This window comes from Caenorhabditis remanei, chromosome II, assembly GCF_010183535.1.
Source record: "Caenorhabditis remanei strain PX506 chromosome II, whole genome shotgun sequence".
Lineage (NCBI taxonomy): Eukaryota > Metazoa > Nematoda > Chromadorea > Rhabditida > Rhabditidae > Caenorhabditis > Caenorhabditis remanei.
In genome coordinates, this window is record NC_071329.1 from 3,983,668 (window position 1) to 4,004,737 (window position 21,070).

Genomic DNA, 21,070 nt, shown 5'->3' on the forward strand with positions numbered 1-21,070 from the left:
TCTCAATGGAGATATCAAAAAGTTGTCAACAGACAAAGTATAGCTAAATGTTTATAAAATATTCCTGGAGGTGGAAAACATTGATAACTCTCAAGGTAGTTGGGATATTGTACATACAAACTCTTGCCTCAATTAAAAGTTTTACGGTATGTACAACGCGCACAACTTGGATAATAGCCTTTGATTTGTGCACAACGTTTTTTAAAAGTATGTTCAAAATGTTTCCACAACTACCTATTCTACAATTTGCTTACAAATTTGTTAAACCTGCAACTGCAACTTCCTAGCAACCCTTCTACAATGCGAGCAAAACTTCTTAACTTTTCAACTCTTCCGCCCACAACTTGTTTTCTACAACTTGTCTGTAACAACACTGTTGCTTATACAAAACTTGTTTTTTCCTTTCTACAACTGATCAAAAAACTATCACCTCGTTTTCCAAAAGTTCAAAAACTCAAAAAACCCCCAGTAGTATTCTCACGTGCAAATCAAAATCTTATACATATCTTCTTGATCCAATCGGTCCCCCTTTCCTCCATCATCATCTCGTGAGAGTGTCACCACTACTCCAACAAGTAGTAGTAATATCCAGCAGACAGCTTGACTCATCTCATCAGCTGGGTCCTTCCCCCCACCAAGCAGCTGACTACCCTCTGAGTGGGTTCCATTTATCTTCCTCGTCAATTTTAGTACTAAACCACTTTTTTCAAAAAATGCGACGATGGCACGCCAGCCAAGGTATAAGAACTTCTTTTCCCAAAAAATGCGTCAATGGCACGCCCGCATACTTTTGAACACCACATACCCCTTTCACTAAACCGGTTCTCATCTAGAAATGAAAATTAGAAAATAAAAAGAAAATAAAAAAATGATATCATTTTTATATTCCCGCAGAAACCACAAAGAAGAAAGAGGTGAGGTCATTGGTTTTTGGCACCCGGTATCTCCACTTCTCTATCATTTTCTTCTGTTTCTTTTGTTGTCTTCCTGTGTTGTGACGAGACTAGAGACTACATGCCAACGATGAAGAATTGGGGTCCACCTACTGTGATGATATGATAAGGTTCTTTGTACCAGTCGAGTCGATCAGTCGGTTGTGTTCGATTTTTGTGGTAGGTGCGTTGTTGGGGTTACTGTGCCTACTGTCTGAATTTAATATGAATAGAAAGCTGACGACGTAAGGATTCTGAATCCGTTTGAATTTTTTGGCTACGATGAAAAAACACCACGTTACAAAGTTTTGTAGCCCTGTATCACATCGCATTCCGGTCGTAGCCAAATTTTGAAAACTGATTCAGAATTCTCACGTCGTCAGCTTCCCAGACATTTTAATATATTTTTTCAATTATCTAATTAAAATAGCCAATTAGGTAATTGTTCTGTTGACCAATCTTTTTCTATCTTTTCTAACGGATCTGATCACCTCAAGTACTCGTCATCTCATTTTTGTTTCTCTATTTTAATTTGTTTGTGGTCAGTGGTATTTGGTGAATTAGATATTTTTGATGGACCTAGATAATAGATAACTGTCAATGGGTTTGAGTATTTTGCAGAATTTGAAAAATTTCGAAAACTTTTAAAAAACTATAGCGTGATATTTCATAGGTACCAATTCAGGCGTTATACATTGTTTAGTTTTTGAGAATTGTATTTTGCCATAGTGTCTATTAGTATTTATAAATTTTTGAACAATTTTCTAAAAATAATAGTAACAATTGAGGCCTAGACCATCCACGTCTTTAGTTGGATTTTCAGACTTCAAGTAACTGTCACAGTATCATATATAGTTCTGCTATATCAAATTTTATATATGTTATAGATTAGACCTAGATCTCCATTTTTGTAGTTGACAACTTTTTTGTACATGCCCTCGCTGAAAAGCTATTACTCGAAAACAACGACAGCTAAGAAATTTCACTTTTTGAGTAGGAACCGTACAAAAAAGTAGTCAGTTTCAAAAATAAAGATCTAGATGTGAAATTTTGAAAAAAAGTATGTACAAGTTCGAGACTCTCCAAATTTCCAACACTTGGGATCAGTTTTTCATTAGAAGCGCTAAACTTAATACTAGGTTTTTAAAGAAAAGTGCTAAAAAGTGCAAAAAATCCAATAAAATCCCTGTGAAAATGCTTGTATTTGAACTGAAAAACCTGATTTTTTCCTTAGAAACGTTATGTTGAAATTCCCAATTTTCTTAATTGCGACTTTTCAAATTCTGTCTTAAAATATAAATCGTTACCCTCTAATAGACTATAGGGGCGAATAAAACACATCGAAAAATAAACCGGTGTGCCGCTCTATTAGAGGGAATTTTATTGTGACGAGGTCTCAACGATGGTTCCTTAAAAATATATATTAACACGACACAGTTCTTACAACTGCGCTCCACCGAAATTCCCTTGAAAAATGTTTATTTTTCTCTGCGTCTCTCAATTTCGCACACATTTTTTTTCGGTTTCTGTAGAGCGCGGTTGTAAGAAGGATGTCGTGCTAATAAATTAAGAAATAATTTTGAATTTAAAAAGTTTCCATTTCTACTGATTTCCGTTGTAAAAACCCACATTTTTACTAAAAAAAACTTACAAATTTTTCCAAACACCAAGTATCTCAATTTACACGAACAAAAGCCACCCTTCTCTATATATATGTACATGTATGCATGCATACATATGTACATAAACATTAATTTTCAAAAAAAAACATATTCATAGTTTTTATTGATTTCCTAACAAAAACTAGATTTAGCAAACCTAAACCCACAAAAAATTGTTTTGACCTACAGCAACATTTTTTCTTTTCCTTCCTGGTTCAAATTGTTGTTTACCTTGTTTTCTTTTATTTGATTACCAAGTGGCCTGACAAAGCTACGAGAATCGTTTTTATTGGTGTCCGCTCCCTCTCCCACACCGATATTTAAAAAACCGGATTTTTGAAATTTCTCTTCTTTTTTTCTTTTTCATCTCTCCCACCTCATCGACCAATTTTCTGGATCATCACTCACCTATTGTTTTTTTTGTCTGTCCTCTAAAATAAATGTCAACGTTTCTATATTTCAGATGCGGTTAGTGGTCACCAGCGTTCTTCTCCTCTCCGTCATCATCACCTACTTCACAACGGGTGTCGAATCGAAAAAGTGTCGGGATGGAGTGCACAATGTGATAACGATAGATTCGTATGGAAATGGTGAGTTTTGGAATGATGGGAGGTTTCAAAACGTCTCGGTTCTAAAGTGTAAAATGTCACCGATTTGGTACTGCACAAAACTGGGACGTTTTAAACAGAAATTACTTTCGAGAAATATTTTGAAATTTTCAGTTTCAAAACGTCCTTGTTTTAAAAACTTTGTTTCAAAATCATTTCCAACCAATGCCATTTCCCCGTCTTAACTATCAAAAGCGTCAAAAACACGCCAGACAGCTGTACCCTGACTTTGAAGCCTCATCACGAGACCAAAACGTGTCCAATTATTATAGGCTTTTGACATGTTACACATCAAATTAAGCGCTTAATTTTTGTAGTTCATAACTTTTTTGTACGGATCTTCTCTAAAAAGTTATAAAATGGCAAAAATGTTAGGAAAAAAATAATGAAAATTATCATTTTTACCGTTTTTTCTGCGTTTTTTTCAGGAATTTTTTGCTATTTTTAAAATTTGACAATTATAACGTTTTAACAGTTTTTGATTGTAAAAAACAGTCTAGAAATAATGAAAAATTGGCCAAAGGCGCTCCAAAACACTTAGTTTCATAACTGGCTGAAAAAGCGCCGAAGGCACGCCAGTTTTTGGTATAATTACACCTTTTTTCAAATTCAACATCCCATACCAAAATTCCCCTTATTCCAGAAACCCTTCCCGTCGAAGTCCGAAAAATCCGAATTCACGTGTACGACCACGACATGAAGCCGTCGTGCTACAAACGAAAAGTGAACGTCGTGATGCCGGGATGGTTCAAAATCAAAAGTGGCGAAGTGGACACGTCCCGGGACTACGATATTGTGAAGGACGGTGCGGTGTCAGTGAGTGTCTCACTCGACGGAGATCACATTTGTCTCAACGGACACTCGGATATGTTCATTGTGCCCGAGTCGTTGTGGTGGGTTATTAGCGAGGGGAGGGTTGTAACTTGATTGTTGGGGGAGGTGGTGAAAAATTGTCAACTAAGGAAATGTGGGAAATTTTATGATGATCATTTTTGTACTTTCAGTTTTTTGATAGCTATGCTAGTTGTTGAGATACGGGCGGTCTAATAACAGGTACCTGATATTGCCATGAACTCAACCTGCAGACATTCAACCATCCGTATGTCAGAAACTAAAAAGTTCTATTAAAAATCTGATAACTATTAATATGCGTTAAATCTAATACTGATTATTTTGTAGTTGACAATATCTTGATAACTATGCAAGGTTTTGAGTTACGGGCGGTGCAAAAACGGGCACTTCATAGTTGCTTGCACTCACCCATCTCAAGTGAGCTTGCTTTGGACCGCCCGTATTTCAGAAACTAAGAATGCTACTAAAAACCTGTTAAATACAAAAATGTGCAGAATTTTATGCATTTTTGTAGTTGATAATTATTTGATATTACTGCTAGATGTTGAGATACGGGCGGTCTAATAGCAGTTACTGTCTCCTCGCTTACACAAGCCCTCTCAACTGAGCTTTCTTTGTGCCTCCGTATATCGAATTGAATTACGTTAACAAAAATTTTAAACTACAAAAATGTAGGCAATTTTATGCTGCTCATTTTTGTAGTTGGCAAGTTTTTGATAGCACTACTAGTTTTTGAGATACGGGCCGTCGAATGTCAGGCACCCGGCATAGACATCAAGATCTACCTGTCTGTGTTCCTGTCTGTCCGGATGTCTGAGTGTTCATCCGGATTTCCAAATGTCCATCTTTCGGTCTTTTTATCCGGATGTCCCCCAGTATACTCAACCCAACCCAATTTCTCCCCATTTTCAGCAGCTTCGAAATGAGCACGTTCGTCCCGAAAGACATTTGCGAGACTCTCCAGCAAAAAGGACTTCACACACTTGAAGAAATTGAGGTATCGATTAATTTTTTCTTAAAGATTTAAAAAAATTTCATTTTTTCAGAAGAAGACCGGCTTCAACTCGACACTCGAAATTCCGGCGTCGCCAAGTTTTCTCGGAATTTCGTTGTTGGATGTGTTGAAGGTAAGAGAGGGACATCTGGACATCCGGACAGATAGACACACATACAGACTACTCCTAAACCATCCAATCTTTCCAGGGCAACTACCGTATCAAAATCTCCATCGCGTCGGAGGGCAAAAAAATTGTGGAATTCGCGTTGCCCACCGGCTACACTGATCTCAAAATGGGTCTCAACGAGGCGGACGATGAGGACTAATCTTCAAAAATGAATTGTTTTCTATGTACTTTTTCTTTGTCAAATTTAGCATTTCATTTAGTATGACTATTCGGGTATTTTGAGAAAAATCTGTAAATGAATGAGATTCTGTATTGCTTATTTTTCAGACAAAGAGACATCATTATTTTCTACACTTCACTTCACGACGCCTGACCCCGGGGTTTCCCCGTAACATGTACACCCTGTCGACCTGGTTTTCTCGCCGCCCGGTTAGCTCAGTCGGTAGACACAGGTGAACCGCTGGGAATCCTATACGTGAAGGTGCCAGAATAGCGCCCTATATGTGTCCATAAATGAAAAGTGGATCGCGCGTGTGCCGCATATGTGCGGTCGTCTTTTCTGTGTACTGGCCGCGCGTGCACCCATTTGGCTCCCATATACGTTCCATGTATGGTCCATATTTGAGGGTGGCGGCCGGCCGCCGCAACGACACTCCGGAATTACACGTAGGCGTGTTGTTTACCGTAAATCGACGCGACATTTTTTTCTATAATTCCGGGCCCATTTTCTACGTTTCTCGAAGTTTTTCACCTATTTTCTTCATTCTTTTTGCACAAAACAGATAATGGCAAACTTCAAAAATAAAAATAAATCTATTCAAACTTGCGGAAACTTATTTTTTCAATACAAAAATTGTTATTTTCTCAGGAAACTAGAATTTTAAGTTTTTGTTGAGAAGTTCGGGTCTGATGTTCCGCTTCACTTCGGTATGATAAGAAATCATATTTTTCAGGTGGATTTAAAGGTAAGAAGGTAAGTATTTGTCATACCGAAGTAAAGTCAAAATACCGGACTTCGAATTTCTTCGACGGGTATCATTTTCTTTCAGAGCTCAAAGAAAAGCTTGAGAATCAATGATTGTGTTATAATCACCAAGCTAACATATAATGTTTATAGGAAATCGTGTGTGATTTTCATTTTTTTAAAGTATTGCCATTATCTGTTTAAAAAAGGAAAGAACTTCGAGAAAAAAGGAAAAAATATACAAGTCCGAGAAATGGGAAGTGAACAAGTTGGAAAAAAGAAAAGTGAAACAACATGATAACATTACATACCAATCACAACAATGAATTAGGCCTTTCTAGTGTTTCATACAGAATAATCAACCAAATGTGATTGGTAGAATTAATGCTGATATGCTATCCATATGCGTTCCATATGCTCCCCACGTTTTCGGTCGACCGCGCGGTGATCCACATAGACACATATAGGGTCCAACCCTCATTCTTTTTAGCCGCACATACGCTATCGCGCGGTTCCATATGTGTTCCCCAGCGGTTCACCTGTGGAGCACCAGACTCTTAATCTGGTTGTCGCGGGTTCGAGCCCCGCATTGGGCTTATACTTTTTTGTTTTTTCTCTTGGAGTGTAGTTGGGTATTGAGTATTGACTAATTAAATGCATATTTTTTTCAGAAAAAAAACGTTTTGATACCGCTCTTAGCAACCGAAATACACCGCTTTCAGCAGACACCGCTGAGCGTTCACGTCCTCTATTTCATACTCCACGTTCATTTCCTGTGGACCATTTGGCTAATGGGACCCTCCTGACCTTTCTCTTTTTCTTTGTACATACACTATCTCTATTTTCCTCTTTTTCTCTCCATCTCTTTTCTCTTATTCTCCATTATTCTCCTCTGCGGTTACTTCTTTGCAAATCCGAATTTTAATTTCTTAATTATTTTGTTTCTTCTGAACGAGTCTTCTTTCGAAAATGAGCCAAAAGGAGAAAACTTCGGATAACAAATATTTTGTAAGTTTTTCCCAGTGGCTATTGATTAAAAAACAGTTCTATTCTGCAGACCGTCCAGGGGCTCAAAGAACATCTACAAAAAAGGAACCAAGAGTTCGATTCCATCCTCGATTGTGGTCTTTATAGAATGAATAAAGAGATCACATCACTGTTGGCTGTATATGACTACTTGGTATGTGATGGAGGGAGCTAAATTCATGAAACTTAAGATATTCCAGACGCCAGAAGAAATAACAACACGATTTTACCAACTAACAATTGTTCAGGCTCAAAAAGCCCGGAATCAAAAGCGTCAGGGCTCAGAAGCTCGTCGCAGAAGTTTCTGTTGGAGGCATTTATGGAATAAACTCAAATTCTGGAATATTAGAACTTCGAAGAAATCGGAAGGAAAGTAGTTTATTCTTTTCAATAATATACATAATCCCTTTTTTCCGTCTGCATTGTTGCCCTCTTCTCTACTTATGATTGTAATAGGGGGACCCTATTGACCTCTTCCCTTCCTCCCTTCGTTCTATTTTCTCTCGTTTCTTTTTCGTCTCTTTTATATTATTCTCTCTTTGATTTCCCCATTTTCTTCCATCTTTTCTCCGTCTATTCCATCTTATTCCATTATTATTTTGCTCATTTTGTATCACATTCCAAATAAAGTTTATCTAACTAAGTAAGTGTTTCGAAGGTTTTGAAACAAGACAAAGTTCAAAAATGAGCATAAAGAAGACAACTTCGGATGGGAAATATTTTGTGAGTTCTGTCCAGTGAGAATTGGTTAAAAATAGGTACATATATTTTGCAGACCGTCCAAGGGCTCAAAGAGTATCTACAAACACAGGAGCAATATTTCGAATTCTTTCTCGATTGCCCTTATTATAGAATGAGTAAAGAGGTCACATCACTGTTGGCTGTATATGACGGTTTGGTGAGTCGTGAGCGGAGCTAAATCAATTGTAAAACATGAAATTCCAGACGCCAGAAGAAATAACAACACGGTTTTTCCAACTAAAAATTGCTCAGCCTCAAAAGCCTAAGGCGTCGAAAGTTCGTCGCGAAAGTATCTGTTGGAGGCATTTATGGAATAAACTCAAATTCTGGAATATTAGAACTTCGAAGAAATCGGAAAAGAAGTAGATGTTTTTATTAATGTACAAAATCCCTTTTTTCTCTGTCTGCATTGTTACTCTCCTCTCTACTTGTGATTGTAATATAGGGACCCTATTGACCTCTTCCCTTCCCCCCTTCGTTCTATTTTCTCTCGTTTCTTTTTCGTCTCTTTATGTTATTCTCTCTTTGTTTTCCCCATTTTCTTCCTTCCTTTCTCTATTTCTTTCATCTTATTTAATTATCATTTTGCTCGCATTCCAAATAAAATTTGATTAACTAAACATATGATTTGAAGGTTTTGAAATAAGACTACGTTCAAAAATGACACAAAAGGAGACAACTTCGGAAAACAGGTATTTGGTGAGTTACTTCAAGCGAGTATTGATTAACAAATGACCACTTTTTGCAGACCGTGCAGGAGGTCAAAGAATATCTACAAAAAAGGAACCAAGAGTTCGATTCCATCCTCGATTGTGGTCTTTATAGAATGAATAAAGAGATCACATCAATGTTGGCAGTATACGACGGTTTGGTATGTAATGAGCGCACCTAAATCAATTGTGAAAAATGAAATTTCAGACCCCAGATGAAATCACAACCCGATTTTACCAACTAACAATGGTTAAGTCTCGAAAAAACAAGACTGAAAAGCGTCAGGCCTCAGAAGCTCGTCGCGAAAGTATCTGTTGGAGGAAAATATGGAATAAACTCAAGTTTTGGAAGATTAGAACTTCGAAGAAATCGGAAAAGAAGTAGTTTTTTTAATGTACATAATAACATTTTTCTCCGTCTGCAATTATCGATTTGCGGAATTTGTTCGGATTTTCATGTTTTTCGCTGCGAGACCCTCGAACCGTTTGCAAATCGATAATACTACCAAGATTGTAATAAAGGGACCATATTCCCTTCCCCTTTCTCTTTTTCTCTCGTCCCTCTTACAAGCGAGATCGTACCTCATACATATATTTTAATGTTGTCAGAATAAATAAAGTGTGTAATACTCCGTGATTTCAGAAATTTGAATTTCAGGCTCCGCCTCCGCTACTTTAGACTCCAACTCCGCGCTCCAAATATCAGGTTTATGATAGATATAGTGCTTGAACAGTTTTTATGAATGTCTGGACAAACATACAGACAGATAGACAATACCTAGGCCAGGGCGCAGTTTCCATGCCACATATACATCCTGCCGACCTAGTTCTCTCGCCGCCCGGTTAGCTCAGTCGGTAGAGCACCAGACTCTTAATCTGGTTGTCGCGGGTTCGAGCCCCGCATTGGGCTTAATTTTTTTTCTTCTTTTTGCACGTCTTCATACACTCTTCTTCTTTTCACTCTCTCTTTGTCTCTTCCTGTTTCACGTTTTCTTGTTTTCTCTATCCACCTCGCACTCTTTTATCATATCCCTCTTAATTTCCTCTACATCCCATTTTTTTTTCGAAAATGAGCTATAAAACTCCGGATAATGATTATAAGGTGAGTTATTTGTTAATTAACCAATTAAGCCGAGTTTCAATTTACAGCCCGTCCCGGTGCTCAAAGAATATTTACAAAGAAAGGAGCAAGAGTTCGATGCCCTCCTCGATTGTCCTATTCATAGAGCAAGTAAAGAGATCACATCGCTGTTGGCTGTCTATGATTATTTGGTGAGTCTTGGGGGGAGCTAAAGGAATAGTTTTAATTTAAAAAACTAGAAATTTTCAGACTCCCGAAGAAATATCTACTCGATTGAGTCAGCTGAAGCACCAAGGTAGCCCAGAAAATCTTCAAAAGAACAGTTCTTGGAAGAAATTATTGAACAAATGCAAGTTCTGGAAGATTTCCAAACCGGTGGGGAAGTAGTATCTCCTTTATCTATGAATAAATAATTTATTTTTGGTTTCCGTTTTATTCTTTAAAAACAAAAAGAGCATAAGCCCAATGCGGGGCTCGAACCCGCGACAACCAGATTAAGAGTCTGGTGCTCTACCGACTGAGCTAACCGGGCGGCGAGAGAACTAGGTCGGCAGGGTGTATATCTGGCGGGGGCGACGCGCTTTTGTTCTTGAAGGTTGCGTGGTGTGACAAGTGGGATAAACAGACACACAGATAGACTTTTTAGAAAAATTCATTTATAAATAATTGCAGGTTAAAAAGACAAAAAGTTAGCAGCAAATCCACTGTAACCACTACCATAGGTACCAGACGTGAAGGTGACTGTCATAGTGTTAGCAGTACTGTAATACGTGTTGGCACCAACTGACCCGGTAAGTGCTGCCAGACGGGCACCATTCGAGTCGTATACGTAGACATAACCATAATTGGTATAGGTAGACACTCCAGTGAAATATAGACCAATTCTATAGGCGCCCAGGGTGCTTAACCGGTAGTTACATAGCGATGGGATCGGATAAGCACTGGGATAATTCGGTGAGGTGATTCTCCCGGAATCAAAGAGACTTGTTGAATTACAACCGGTCGGGTTAGTCGGTGCAGGTGTCACTATCACGGGCGGTGCCGGGGTAGAGTTACAGGTGACTCCAGTCGGACGTTTACACAAGAAGTACTGGCTGGTTTTGCAATCCACTTGATACCAGGTACCATCGGTTTTCACTGCCATTTGAAAGCAACTCCCTGTTGAGCCACTCCGCGGACTGACGTGACCGTAATCCCATCTCGATTGATCTACCCAGTAGGGAGTTAGTGGGGATGTGGTGAGAGCTCCTATCAGGACTGCAGAGATGTTTGGGGTACTGTAGAGACTTTGAATGTAGGTTAGCTCTCGTCTCGAGTGGATAGAGACTAGCTCCGCGCAGTTTTGATGGCAAGAATCTTCAGCGGAGGTGAATGGCATAGTTGGGGAGGTGGAGTTCTCGTGGGACATCAGGTAGCAGTAGCCGTTGTAGTTGTGGGCGCAGGGGTCTGAAAAATTACGTTTTTGTTTACTTGCACAACCTTCTGTGCCGCAATTTCGGTTATCAGTGAAAACTACGATTAGATAAAAAAATTGTGCTCGGTCTTGTTATTTTGTGACTTTTTCCCGCGGTTTGAAGTGTTTACTCTGATTATAAACTAACATTTGAAGTCGTGTCAAAAGTTTCGAAATTATCGAAATTTTGATATAATGTCACTAGTTTAGAAAAATGAAATTTTTTGAAAATAAAATTCAAAAAATCTGAAAATACCCCAACTTTGACATAACGTAACTCTTTCAGATGTTGTCCGATTTTGTCAATTTTAAGCTTATTTTGTAGATCAAATCTAGCCTCCCATTTTTGTAGTTGACAATTTTTTAGATATCAGTGTTCCCTAGGGAGTTACAACGCCTTGAATATATATGACTACAAGTGGACGCGCACTGGCCTACCGTGCTCCCCCAAGCAATATCTCTCCAGACACCACCCGTTCAAAAAATTGTTCAACTACAAAAATGAAAAACTAGACTTGTTCTATAATATATTTGAAATTTGTAAAAGTGGAAGACAGCATAACGATGTGACGCGCTCTCAAAATTTGCTAATTTTTTTTTCAAAAAGTCAAAGATTTCGATTTCATCCAACATTACCGCTGAAATGTTATCAGTGAAAACGTGATAAATAAAAATTTGCTCGCGGTTTATTATTTTATGATTTCTTGGTAAAATTACAGAGAAATTGTGTTTATTTCGAGTGACCAACATTTGACAAAAACTTTCGAAATAAAAAATTCGAAAGCAAAAGTTATTTCTAAAAATAGACAAAGTTTGAGATCCCGTCACAATTTACCCGGCACCACTATTTGCATGATTTTACTATATGTTATAGAACAAATTTAGATCTCCATTATTGTAGTTGACAATTTTTTTGTACGGGTTCTCTCTGACGAATTATGGCACCGCAAAGAACAACTCCACCTACTCCATTTTCACCTGGATGTTAAGCTTGCAGAAAAAAGTGGCCAACTACAAAAATGGAGAACTAGACATGTTCTATACTATATATATTAAAAAATTCGAAAACGTAGAAGCCAACCTAACTTTGAGACGGGATTTCTAAAATCGACCATTTTTCAAAATTTTCAAATTTATGAAAATACTGTTTTCTCCCTTCCACTAATTCAATATTCATATTTATTACCTGTCTTCGTAGTGGGAATCTCACAAACATAAGCCATCTCGACATCTTCACACTCTGCACTAATCCATTGTCCAGCTAGAGTTCCAGCTGCCGCCGAGTACACACAACCACCAAGGTCCACAACTGGAAAACCTTTTGCGAAATTGTTATAGGAGCTAGCCGTTCCCAAATCGTCATCAAAATAACACGTCGACGGATCGTTAGTCAGGCAGTAGACACCAATCCAGAAGCTGAGACCGGGAGTGTTACCGACGAATGTGGAGACTGCGCGGTTGTCCTGACAATGAGGATTATAAAACATCGAATAATGATTATAGGGACCTGACTGGAAAGCTGAAAACGTGAGGATTCTGAATCTGCTTTCAAATTTCGAATTGGATGAAAAATAAGCGAGTTACACAAGTTTAAAGTTTAGCTACTGCTCTTTTATCTGGCGTCTTCTTAAAACCCCTGTATCTCGCTCAAAATCTTTCCGATCAAAATTCTGAGACCTGATTCAAAATCCTCACGTCTTCAGCTTTCCAACCATATAAAAATAACTCACAACAGCATTCCTTATAGTGACCAGAGTCCCGCCATAAACCGCACAACTCGCTTCAGCGGCGCGATGTCTAACCGGACCAGTGAACAGTTTCAAACATTTCGATGAGTTGACCAACGTGAATCCATTATTGCAAATTGGGTCGCTCACGGAAAATACCACAAGGAACGATAAAAAAGTGATGAAGAAGAACTGAAATGAGTGCATGACTGCTTATCAGTTTCCGTTGCTGCTTATATTGAGGCAAGCGGAAGGATGGGCCGCAAACTGATAAGACCTAGAATCTACGGAAAATTTCGGAAAAATTAATAAGATCAGTTATGATTGACAGGACACACCCTCGTTATCATGGCGCCAATCTTGTTTTCTTCTTTCGAAACTTCCCCCCAAAGAATAATTGCAAAAAGTTTTCGCTCCCGGGTGGGCTCGAACCACCAACCTTTCGGTTAACAGCCGAACGCGCTGCCTATTGCGCCACGGAAGCAGGTGACCGAGAGAGGAGCGCCAGGCGTATATAACAGTGATGTCTGGTGTCTATTTGTCGGGAGGTGCGTCCCAGGTTTTTTACTTTTTTACTCAAAATTTGCTTTATTTTACTGTTTTAAAAATACGTCTTACAAATAAAATAAATAAGGGGTGGGGAAGAGGTTTAAGAGTATCATTTAGTTGAGAGAATTTTGAGAGGGGGGAGGGCGGAGACACTGGAAAAGCGACGGAATGATATATTTATCAGGACGTGTCAATTCAATCGGTTCATATCCTCCTAGTTCTTCTTTGGACGTCCACGTCCCTTCTTGGCTCCGTTGGCTGGAGCAGCTGCCTTAGCCGGTGACTTCTTCGCCTTGACCGGCGCCTCGTCTCCAGAATCGTCTCCATCCTCGTCGACGTAGCGAGTCGCTTTGCGAGCACGCTCGCTCTTGCGTTCCGGCTCGCGAGCCACCTTTGGAATTGGTGTTGGTTTGGCGGCTTTCTTGGTGGCAGCGGCGGTGCTCGATCCGACGGCTGAGCCATCCTTACGTGGGCGACCACGCTGGCCGAGCTCCGAAGCTGGCTTCTTCGAGATCTTGGCCTTTGACGCCTTGGTTGGACGACCACGTCCGCGCTTCGCCTTGGATGATGTGGCAGCGGCTGGGCTGGAGGCTTCGGCGCCGTCATCGGATCCGCTTCCCTCGTCGTCGCTCTCGGCAACTGAAAAATGGGAAAGATTTAGGTTTGGTGTTGGGCTGTTGAGGCAATAGTGTCAGGTTTTCAGACAATATGTCAAGTGTGGGCGGGTGGTACTGCTGGGCATACGGTTAGTGTGAGACGGGCGGTCCAGGTTGAGCTAGATGAGCGGTACTGACTAAGGTAGGCTAGGCTTACGGATTGCGGCGGCGAGCGGAACGGGTTGAGCTAGAGGGGGCGGTACAGACTCAGCAATATAAGCGGTACGGGATTTTCTTCAGAACGATTGGTACCGTTCAGTCTAAGCGTGTTATGTCCTTTGGTGGAGGAGAAGGGAATTATAAAACCATTTATTTACATGGTGAGAATCCACAACTAAGAGTTCTCTACATCTTATATAGGCAGATCTTCTTGCCACGTGTGACCTCGGGGTTGGACGTTCACTAGGCTAGGCCATGCTAGTTCACGCCACAACACCTCCCTTTCCTTAATGAAAGTTCGTTTGTCTACTGTCTTGCATCTTCGGTTCTTCCACGACAGCCGCTGCCTAGACTCCACAGCATTTCTTCTTTTGGACCCATGTCCGCATCATGGCTTCGATCTTCTGATCTTCAGCCAACGATCTTCAGCAGATGTCATTTCGCTATGCATCTCACAGCTTCCACACGAAATCTACCATTCGAAATCGTTGAACACGAGTACCTCGATCCATCTTCACTCGGTGCTGCTGCTGCTGGTTCTTCAACGGTGTCTTCCTTCCGGGTGATCCCATGATCTCGAGCTCGTCACTCTCCAACCCTTCTTACCGCTGGTTTGTTGTCGATGTTGTCCACCGGGATCTCTTTTCTTCGGCCTTCTCCGTGCGCACCAGTCAACGATCCCGTCCGGCATGCGCGTCCCCGGAGCGTCGGTTCGTTGATCTCATCCTGATCGCCACTGTTATGTCCTTTGGTGGAGGAGAAGGGAATTATAAAACCATTTATTTACATGGTGAGAATCCACAACTAAGAGTTCTCTACATCTTATATAGGCAGATCTTCTTGCCACGTGTGACCTCGGGGTTGGACGTTCACTAGGCTAGGCCATGCTAGTTCACGCCACAACAAAGCGGACGGCACATTTTTCAGTTTTTTGAAAGTAACATAAGCTCAACCTTATAGGGACTTTTTTCTGACGGCCGGTATTAGTGATATATGGGTTACGCTACGTGTATAGTACCGTTTTTACAATGGGCGATTTACTATGTAGTCGTTATTAACGGTACGGCTAAAACTAAACAACATTTAAAATTTTAGACCTTTCATATTTTTAAGACGGGCGGTACTCAAAGAATTTTCTAGCCATAACTTACAATGAGATCTTAATCTAGCACCGTAAGACCACCCCTGAGAAAACTGCTCCCTTTTTTTCTCGAAAAAATCGATTTTTTTCATTTTTTGTATCAAAAAATCCTAGATACGAATTTTTCTGATTTTCTATTTAAGAATCTCGGATTTTTCCGCTCATTTTATCCAGATTTTTCCCATTTTCGAAGAAAAACCAACCCTCAGCGGTGACATCTTCTGGTGCCTCCTCCGCAACTTCCGCAACCTCCGCCGGTGGAGCCAAGCACTCGTTCGAGCCAGTTTCACCACTCATTTTTTCCTGTAAAAAAGTAATTTTTCAATAATTATCTATTCGAAAAAAAGAAGAGAAAAAACGAGAGAAAATGGAAGAAACGAACGGGAAAGGAGAGGATGAATCAAGAGTGAAAGGAGATGAAGAGAGAGAAAAATTGCTGCGACGCGGGCGCGTTGCGTGTCGTCCATTCGAATTCGAGGCGTTCTGCGGGTGAGAGACGCAGAGAGTGGGCAGCTGGGGAAGGTGATGAGTGCATGTGGACGGAGAGGAAGAGAAGAGAGGCCTTTTGCACTAATGACCAGAGTCACAACCGGGTGGAGAAGGAAAAGGAGATATAATCTCGATGCATGGAGGTTTTTGGGATATTTTTGCATTTTGAAATTGAGAATGTTCCAGAAAATTGAATAGGTATCAATTAAACCCCAAGTTTTCCAAATGTCAAATAATTATGACACCCAGAAAAACTGAGAAATGAGAAAATGCAATTAGAAAATTGACCAACTTCGAGATGTCTCCTAAATAGTCCATTTTTTCCATGTTTCAAAAATTTGTAAACCAAAACTAGGGTTATAATTTTGTAATTAACAATTTTTTGGTACTAATAGAAATAATGGACGGTCTCAACTTGCTAGGGAGTAGTTTTACAAAAACAGTGAAAACTTCGAAACTGTACGAATAGACTACGTACGTATAAATGTGTCTATTAATGAGCAGGGAGAGAGAGAGAGATACATCTATATGTGTATGTATGCCTATAATCCGTATGTATGACCTAGAAAAAGAGGAGGGAGTTGGCAGGATGCCAAGAATTGGGGAGGGCATGGAATAATAATGGGTTGGTTAGAGAACAATGGAAACAAAACGGTCAAGAGGGGCTGTGAGACTCGATGATGCCAAAAATCATAGACACTTTATTTTTAAATAGGTTAATAATAATTTCAATATTAGGAAGAATAGGTCTCCTTACAGTCAAAAAAACCTGAAAGCTGAGGTGAGGCTATTTTGAAATTTTGATGTTTTTTGGAAATTTTTTGAAAAAAAAAGTTTTCGATTAAAAATTAAAAATTCAATAAAAAGGTAATATGTATGATAATTTAAGCATTTTTACTCTAAATTTTCGAAAAATTTCAGAAAATTGTGTTACAAAATGAGTACACATTTTTGAATCCAGGCCGACGGGCCGAGCCGTACCGGCCCGATTTTTGACAAGTCTGCAAGAAAAAAAAAACTTTTTTTAAATAATGAATTGAGAATGATGTCTAGGTAAGCATTCAGAGAGGGTATCAGGGAATAGTTAGAATTGGAAGTGGGCGGGGCTTACGGAATGTTCGAATGAAAAATGGATGTGACTGTAAAGCTGAGATCAAGTGAATTCTGAATACATATGTACAAAATTTAAAAAATTTTCAAAATTCTGACGAAAAAATGTTTAAAAAACGATAGCCTGGAGTGTATTAAGCTTTGGTACTAGCCACTACAATGTAAGGCTTCTAGTGGGCGAAGCTTACAACATTATCACACAAAAATATATGTGGCTTAAAGGATGATGTCACTAGTGTCCTTATTATGGTCCAAAATTTGAAAAGTTCCAAATTCTGATGGAAAAAGGGACCAACAAAGTTTCCGATGCAAAAAAACGAATGTAACTCGAATTATTTTTGGAAACATGGCTCCTAGTAGGCGTGGCTTATAACCTACCTCCCTTCTAATAACGATTCTAGAACCTTCCCGAATATGCCTAATCCTCTCCCAACCGTCTAATGTAATCTCGGATAAGCAGGTGGTGTACCCCCCACCATGAACCCAAATTTAATGAGCGTCGCGGATGCAATCTCAATCTCATCGGGGCGGCGAGTGAATAGGCACAAAAACGCGTGTAATTTATGGTTAAGACTAGGGGTACCGGGAAAGAAAGGGTTGCATGTTTAGCACAGCTGTCAGGGGGTGGTTAGGTCTCTAATGATTTTTTTTTCCGTGGCTTTCAATTTGGCGGGCAGCTGGCTTTAATGTGGTAATATTCGAAATTGTTATTTGGGGTGCTGGGACGTTTTGAAACAGAAAATTTGATAAACTGAGAACTTGATAACTTGAAAATCTGGCGTACCGTTGGCGCGTTTTAGTTCATGTACGGGGAGTAGAGACACACCTTTCCACATCAATCTTGGTTTTTCACGGGCTGGCGTGACATTGACGCGTTTTTCATTTGGCGATTTTGCAGGAAGAAAGTATTAGTTTTGAAGGATTTTGAGTAGTGGCCTAGAATCCCAAAATTGCAAAACTAATGCCATCACTCGAAAATCTTGTTTTTTCTCCGATTTAAGGCCTTTTCTTGAGGAAAATTAGCTGAAAATCCAAAAAATAGGTCAATGGTAGCCTAGAAACCCAAAATTGCAAAACTTAGGCCGCCAATCGAAAATCTTGTTTTTTTAACCGATTTTAAGGCCTTTTCTTGAGGAAAATCAGCTGAAAATCCAAAACTTAGTGAATTCCGGTCGGTGGCCTAGAAAACCAAAAATCCAATAGCTCGGCCACCGCTCAAAAGTAACGATTTTTCATCACTGAGTGAAAAATGGCTCAAAATGGCTGAAAATTCTCATTTTTCAGCGTTTCAGCCACATTTTCACTGGTGGCCTAAAAAACCAAAATGCAAAACTTAGGCCACCACTATAAAATCTTGTTTTTTACTGATTTTTCGTTGATAACTGCGGAAAACTGTGATGGTTGGCGTTCCTGTGACGCTTTTCAGAATATGTGTATTTTGACCAAAAGAACTTCGAAAATATAACTATTTATTCAGTTTCAAAAACACTAAAAAACTTTGCGACAAATTCGGAATTCATGTTCTCCAAATCCTCTGTTATGAACAAAACTTTTAGCTCATTAGTGAGAGATTTGTATCGAAGATTTTTATTGGTTCCACTGAATTTCTGCTTCACTTCCGCCCCTTGATAATCCTCAACAATTTGAATATATCCATTTGCCACATAAAACTTCTGAAAAGTTATTCGAATCTGTTGTCCATCTAGTGTTTTCAAAGTGTACATGCAGTTCTCAGGATAGGTAGGAGATGAAAATGTTCCGGACATCAAGAGCACCTTGTTACATTGAGAAGGTGGTGCTTTGACTACTTTGGGGACATGAATCAAGTCGGAATTCCCTGCTGGACGTTTGCACATGAAGTAGTGAGAGCCATCGCAGGGAGTGATGTACCATGAGCCTTTTGATACAGTTTTATTGTTCTGGAGAGCCATTTTCAGACAAGTGCCATATTCATCATTTGTGTGATCTATGTTTGAAAAATCCCAGTGGCTGTCATCCATCCAGAAGAAATGCTTTGTCACCACGGCACCAAGTAACACAGAATCCAGACCAAGACTTTTATAATAGTTCAAAACGAATCGATTCTCGTTGGCAGAGTGAATTGAAATGAGATTCCCGTCATTTTCCTGACATATTTTTTGGGCCGAGTCGAGACCAAGGCTTTGAGTTGAATTGATGAGTTCTTCGGATGGGATATAGCAGCTTCCGTTGAAGTTTAAAGCGCAGTCGTCTGAAACAACTTGATTATATTCAGTTCAAGCTATATAAGTTGAGCTTGCAAAATAAAGTTGGCAACTACAAAAATTTAGATCGTAATTAGGGCTTTCAGATGTAACTATTTTCTTTAAATGAGCTTATCCTGATCTCGCACTACCCTTTCAAAAATTTGACAGATAAATATCTAATGGATGTTATATTTAACATCAACGCTGGTCTTAAAACTAGGCGACATAAAAAAATTATGAAACTTTGCACTTTGCGCATATGTTGCAACATAAGAAAATACGCTCTAGCGAACTTTTCAGAAATTGTAACGTTTATCAAATAGTGTTGCGCTGAATCAGAACTGTCTAGAACGAGGTACAAATTGGAATTGCGCCCGAATAAGAACGGTCCGAATTTGAACTGATACAAGTCAGAAACATTTAAAAGAGGGGCAATTGTTATACTTAAGCTATTAGACTTAGATTTGATGGTCCTTCTTGTCAGCGGCCAAGAAAACCTGAGTCTAGAGAAGCGCCAGTAAAAAATTGTCAACACAAAAATGTAGCGCTGAAATTTTTTTGCAAACCCAACGCACGCAATTATTCTCATTGTCAAGGAAAAAACCTAGCTCACCATCAAACGTAGTCGGTATCTCGCAAACGAACGAATACCTTAACCATCTGCAATCCGCACTCAGCCAGTGGCCATTCCATGGGTCACCAACTTTGTAGTATACGCATTCATAGAAGCCAAAAAATTGGTTGCCTTCAGACCGACTTGAAACAAAATTGTTATATACTTCCGCGGAACCTTGCCCGTCATCCCATAGACAATTGGTCACATTTTTGTCAAAGCAATACAATCCAATTCAGAAATCATCGTCAGTAGAGTTTCCAACAAAGGCGGAGAGAAGAAAATTGTCCTGAATGTCGAAATTTCATTAAAATCGCTAGAAACTGAAATCTCACATCATGATTCCTGATAGTTACCAAATTCCCTGCGTACTCGGCGCAAGTTCTTGAAGCATTTGTACGGGATGTTGGGGTAGTGAATAGTCTCCAACATTTATTCCCGACTAGAGTAAAATCATTGGTACAGGTAATACTTTGGATTGCGGGGATATAGGACAGCAGAGCTAACAGCAGGAGAATGCGTCGCATTTTTTGATGCAAAAAGTAGAAAAATGAGAGAAGAAGAGATATCTACTTTGTCACATGTCCAGCGAGGAAGAGTGATTGAACGTTTTTTTAGAGATAGAGATCAAGGGCCAGTTCCCACAATTGCGAGTGGAAGGGACCAGGGTGCCGATTTTTTGTTGCTTTTGTTCTAGATGAGATTCATTAGAAGTTAGGAGCTATTATCATATAGTTAGGCGCTATTGCTGTTGGCACCACGTGTGATTACAACATTATTGACAACTCGCAGTCAGGGTTCAAACTGTATGTATAGGGACACGTGGAAAAGCTGAAATGTTTCTAAAAATCTGAAAAAAACTCCCGTAGTCCCGTGGTAGTCCCCAGTTCCCGATTGTCGAAATTTGACATTTATCGTTACCTTACACTGCCGACTTTTCCACACTTTCAACTGTAGCTCAGCAGGTTATGATTTTTAGCAACTGCTCAAAGAGAATTTTTTACAGTCCGTGTTATTGCCTACCGAATGAGCCTAAAACCTATACGGTAGCTCAAAAACTCAACAAGTTACGAGTTCTCAAAGTGGAGAAGTCAAAAATTTAAGACAATTTTCAAAAAAGTTGTGTAACTCTCCGGAACCTCAGAGAGTGCCGCTATAATTTAGGAATTTTCTTAATAACGTCAGACACTATTTGTGTGCAAAATATGGAAAGATTCCAGGTGGTACACTCCGGGTCATTCCCATGTCA

The 21,070-nt window shown here is 39.6% G+C and overlaps 8 protein-coding genes across 8 annotated transcripts; 5 read left to right on the forward strand and 3 right to left on the reverse strand.

Moving 5' to 3' along the window:
- Positions 1–3,056: 3,056 nt before the first annotated feature.
- On the forward strand, positions 3,057–5,376 carry GCK72_004417 (uncharacterized protein; the record flags this gene model as incomplete). Its single annotated transcript, XM_053724668.1, has 5 exons — positions 3,057–3,183; positions 3,845–4,094; positions 4,966–5,050; positions 5,100–5,180; positions 5,257–5,376. The coding sequence occupies 5 exons, from the start codon at positions 3,057–3,059 to the stop codon at positions 5,374–5,376; spliced, it is 663 nt and encodes a 220-aa protein (XP_053588862.1).
- Positions 5,377–7,110: 1,734 nt separating this feature from the next.
- Positions 7,111–7,544, forward strand: GCK72_004418 (uncharacterized protein; the record flags this gene model as incomplete). The annotated part of the gene is made up of 3 exons (XM_053724669.1): positions 7,111–7,149; positions 7,199–7,321; positions 7,368–7,544. 3 exons carry the CDS (start codon positions 7,111–7,113, stop codon positions 7,542–7,544), a joined length of 339 nt encoding a protein of 112 aa, XP_053588863.1.
- A 307-nt stretch (positions 7,545–7,851) lies between these two features.
- GCK72_004419 (uncharacterized protein) lies at positions 7,852–8,274 on the forward strand (the record flags this gene model as incomplete). The annotated part of the gene is made up of 3 exons (XM_003097759.1): positions 7,852–7,890; positions 7,943–8,065; positions 8,113–8,274. The coding sequence occupies 3 exons, from the start codon at positions 7,852–7,854 to the stop codon at positions 8,272–8,274; spliced, it is 324 nt and encodes a 107-aa protein (XP_003097807.1).
- A 294-nt stretch (positions 8,275–8,568) lies between these two features.
- On the forward strand, positions 8,569–9,003 carry GCK72_004420 (uncharacterized protein; the record flags this gene model as incomplete). Its single annotated transcript, XM_003097784.2, has 3 exons — positions 8,569–8,607; positions 8,657–8,779; positions 8,827–9,003. 3 exons carry the CDS (start codon positions 8,569–8,571, stop codon positions 9,001–9,003), a joined length of 339 nt encoding a protein of 112 aa, XP_003097832.2.
- A 684-nt stretch (positions 9,004–9,687) lies between these two features.
- Positions 9,688–10,086, forward strand: GCK72_004421 (uncharacterized protein; the record flags this gene model as incomplete). The annotated part of the gene is made up of 3 exons (XM_003097774.2): positions 9,688–9,720; positions 9,768–9,890; positions 9,949–10,086. 3 exons carry the CDS (start codon positions 9,688–9,690, stop codon positions 10,084–10,086), a joined length of 294 nt encoding a protein of 97 aa, XP_003097822.2.
- A 286-nt stretch (positions 10,087–10,372) lies between these two features.
- On the reverse strand, positions 10,373–13,086 carry GCK72_004422 (uncharacterized protein; the record flags this gene model as incomplete). The annotated part of the gene is made up of 3 exons (XM_003097743.2): positions 10,373–11,145; positions 12,339–12,615; positions 12,883–13,086. The coding sequence occupies 3 exons, from the start codon at positions 13,084–13,086 to the stop codon at positions 10,373–10,375; spliced, it is 1,254 nt and encodes a 417-aa protein (XP_003097791.2).
- Positions 13,087–13,642: 556 nt separating this feature from the next.
- GCK72_004423 (uncharacterized protein) lies at positions 13,643–15,681 on the reverse strand (the record flags this gene model as incomplete). Its single annotated transcript, XM_003097749.2, has 2 exons — positions 13,643–14,067; positions 15,588–15,681. 2 exons carry the CDS (start codon positions 15,679–15,681, stop codon positions 13,643–13,645), a joined length of 519 nt encoding a protein of 172 aa, XP_003097797.2.
- Positions 15,682–18,452: 2,771 nt separating this feature from the next.
- On the reverse strand, positions 18,453–20,161 carry GCK72_004424 (uncharacterized protein; the record flags this gene model as incomplete). Its single annotated transcript, XM_053724670.1, has 3 exons — positions 18,453–19,213; positions 20,049–20,110; positions 20,157–20,161. 3 exons carry the CDS (start codon positions 20,159–20,161, stop codon positions 18,453–18,455), a joined length of 828 nt encoding a protein of 275 aa, XP_053588864.1.
- Between the last annotated feature and the right edge of the window lie 909 nt (positions 20,162–21,070).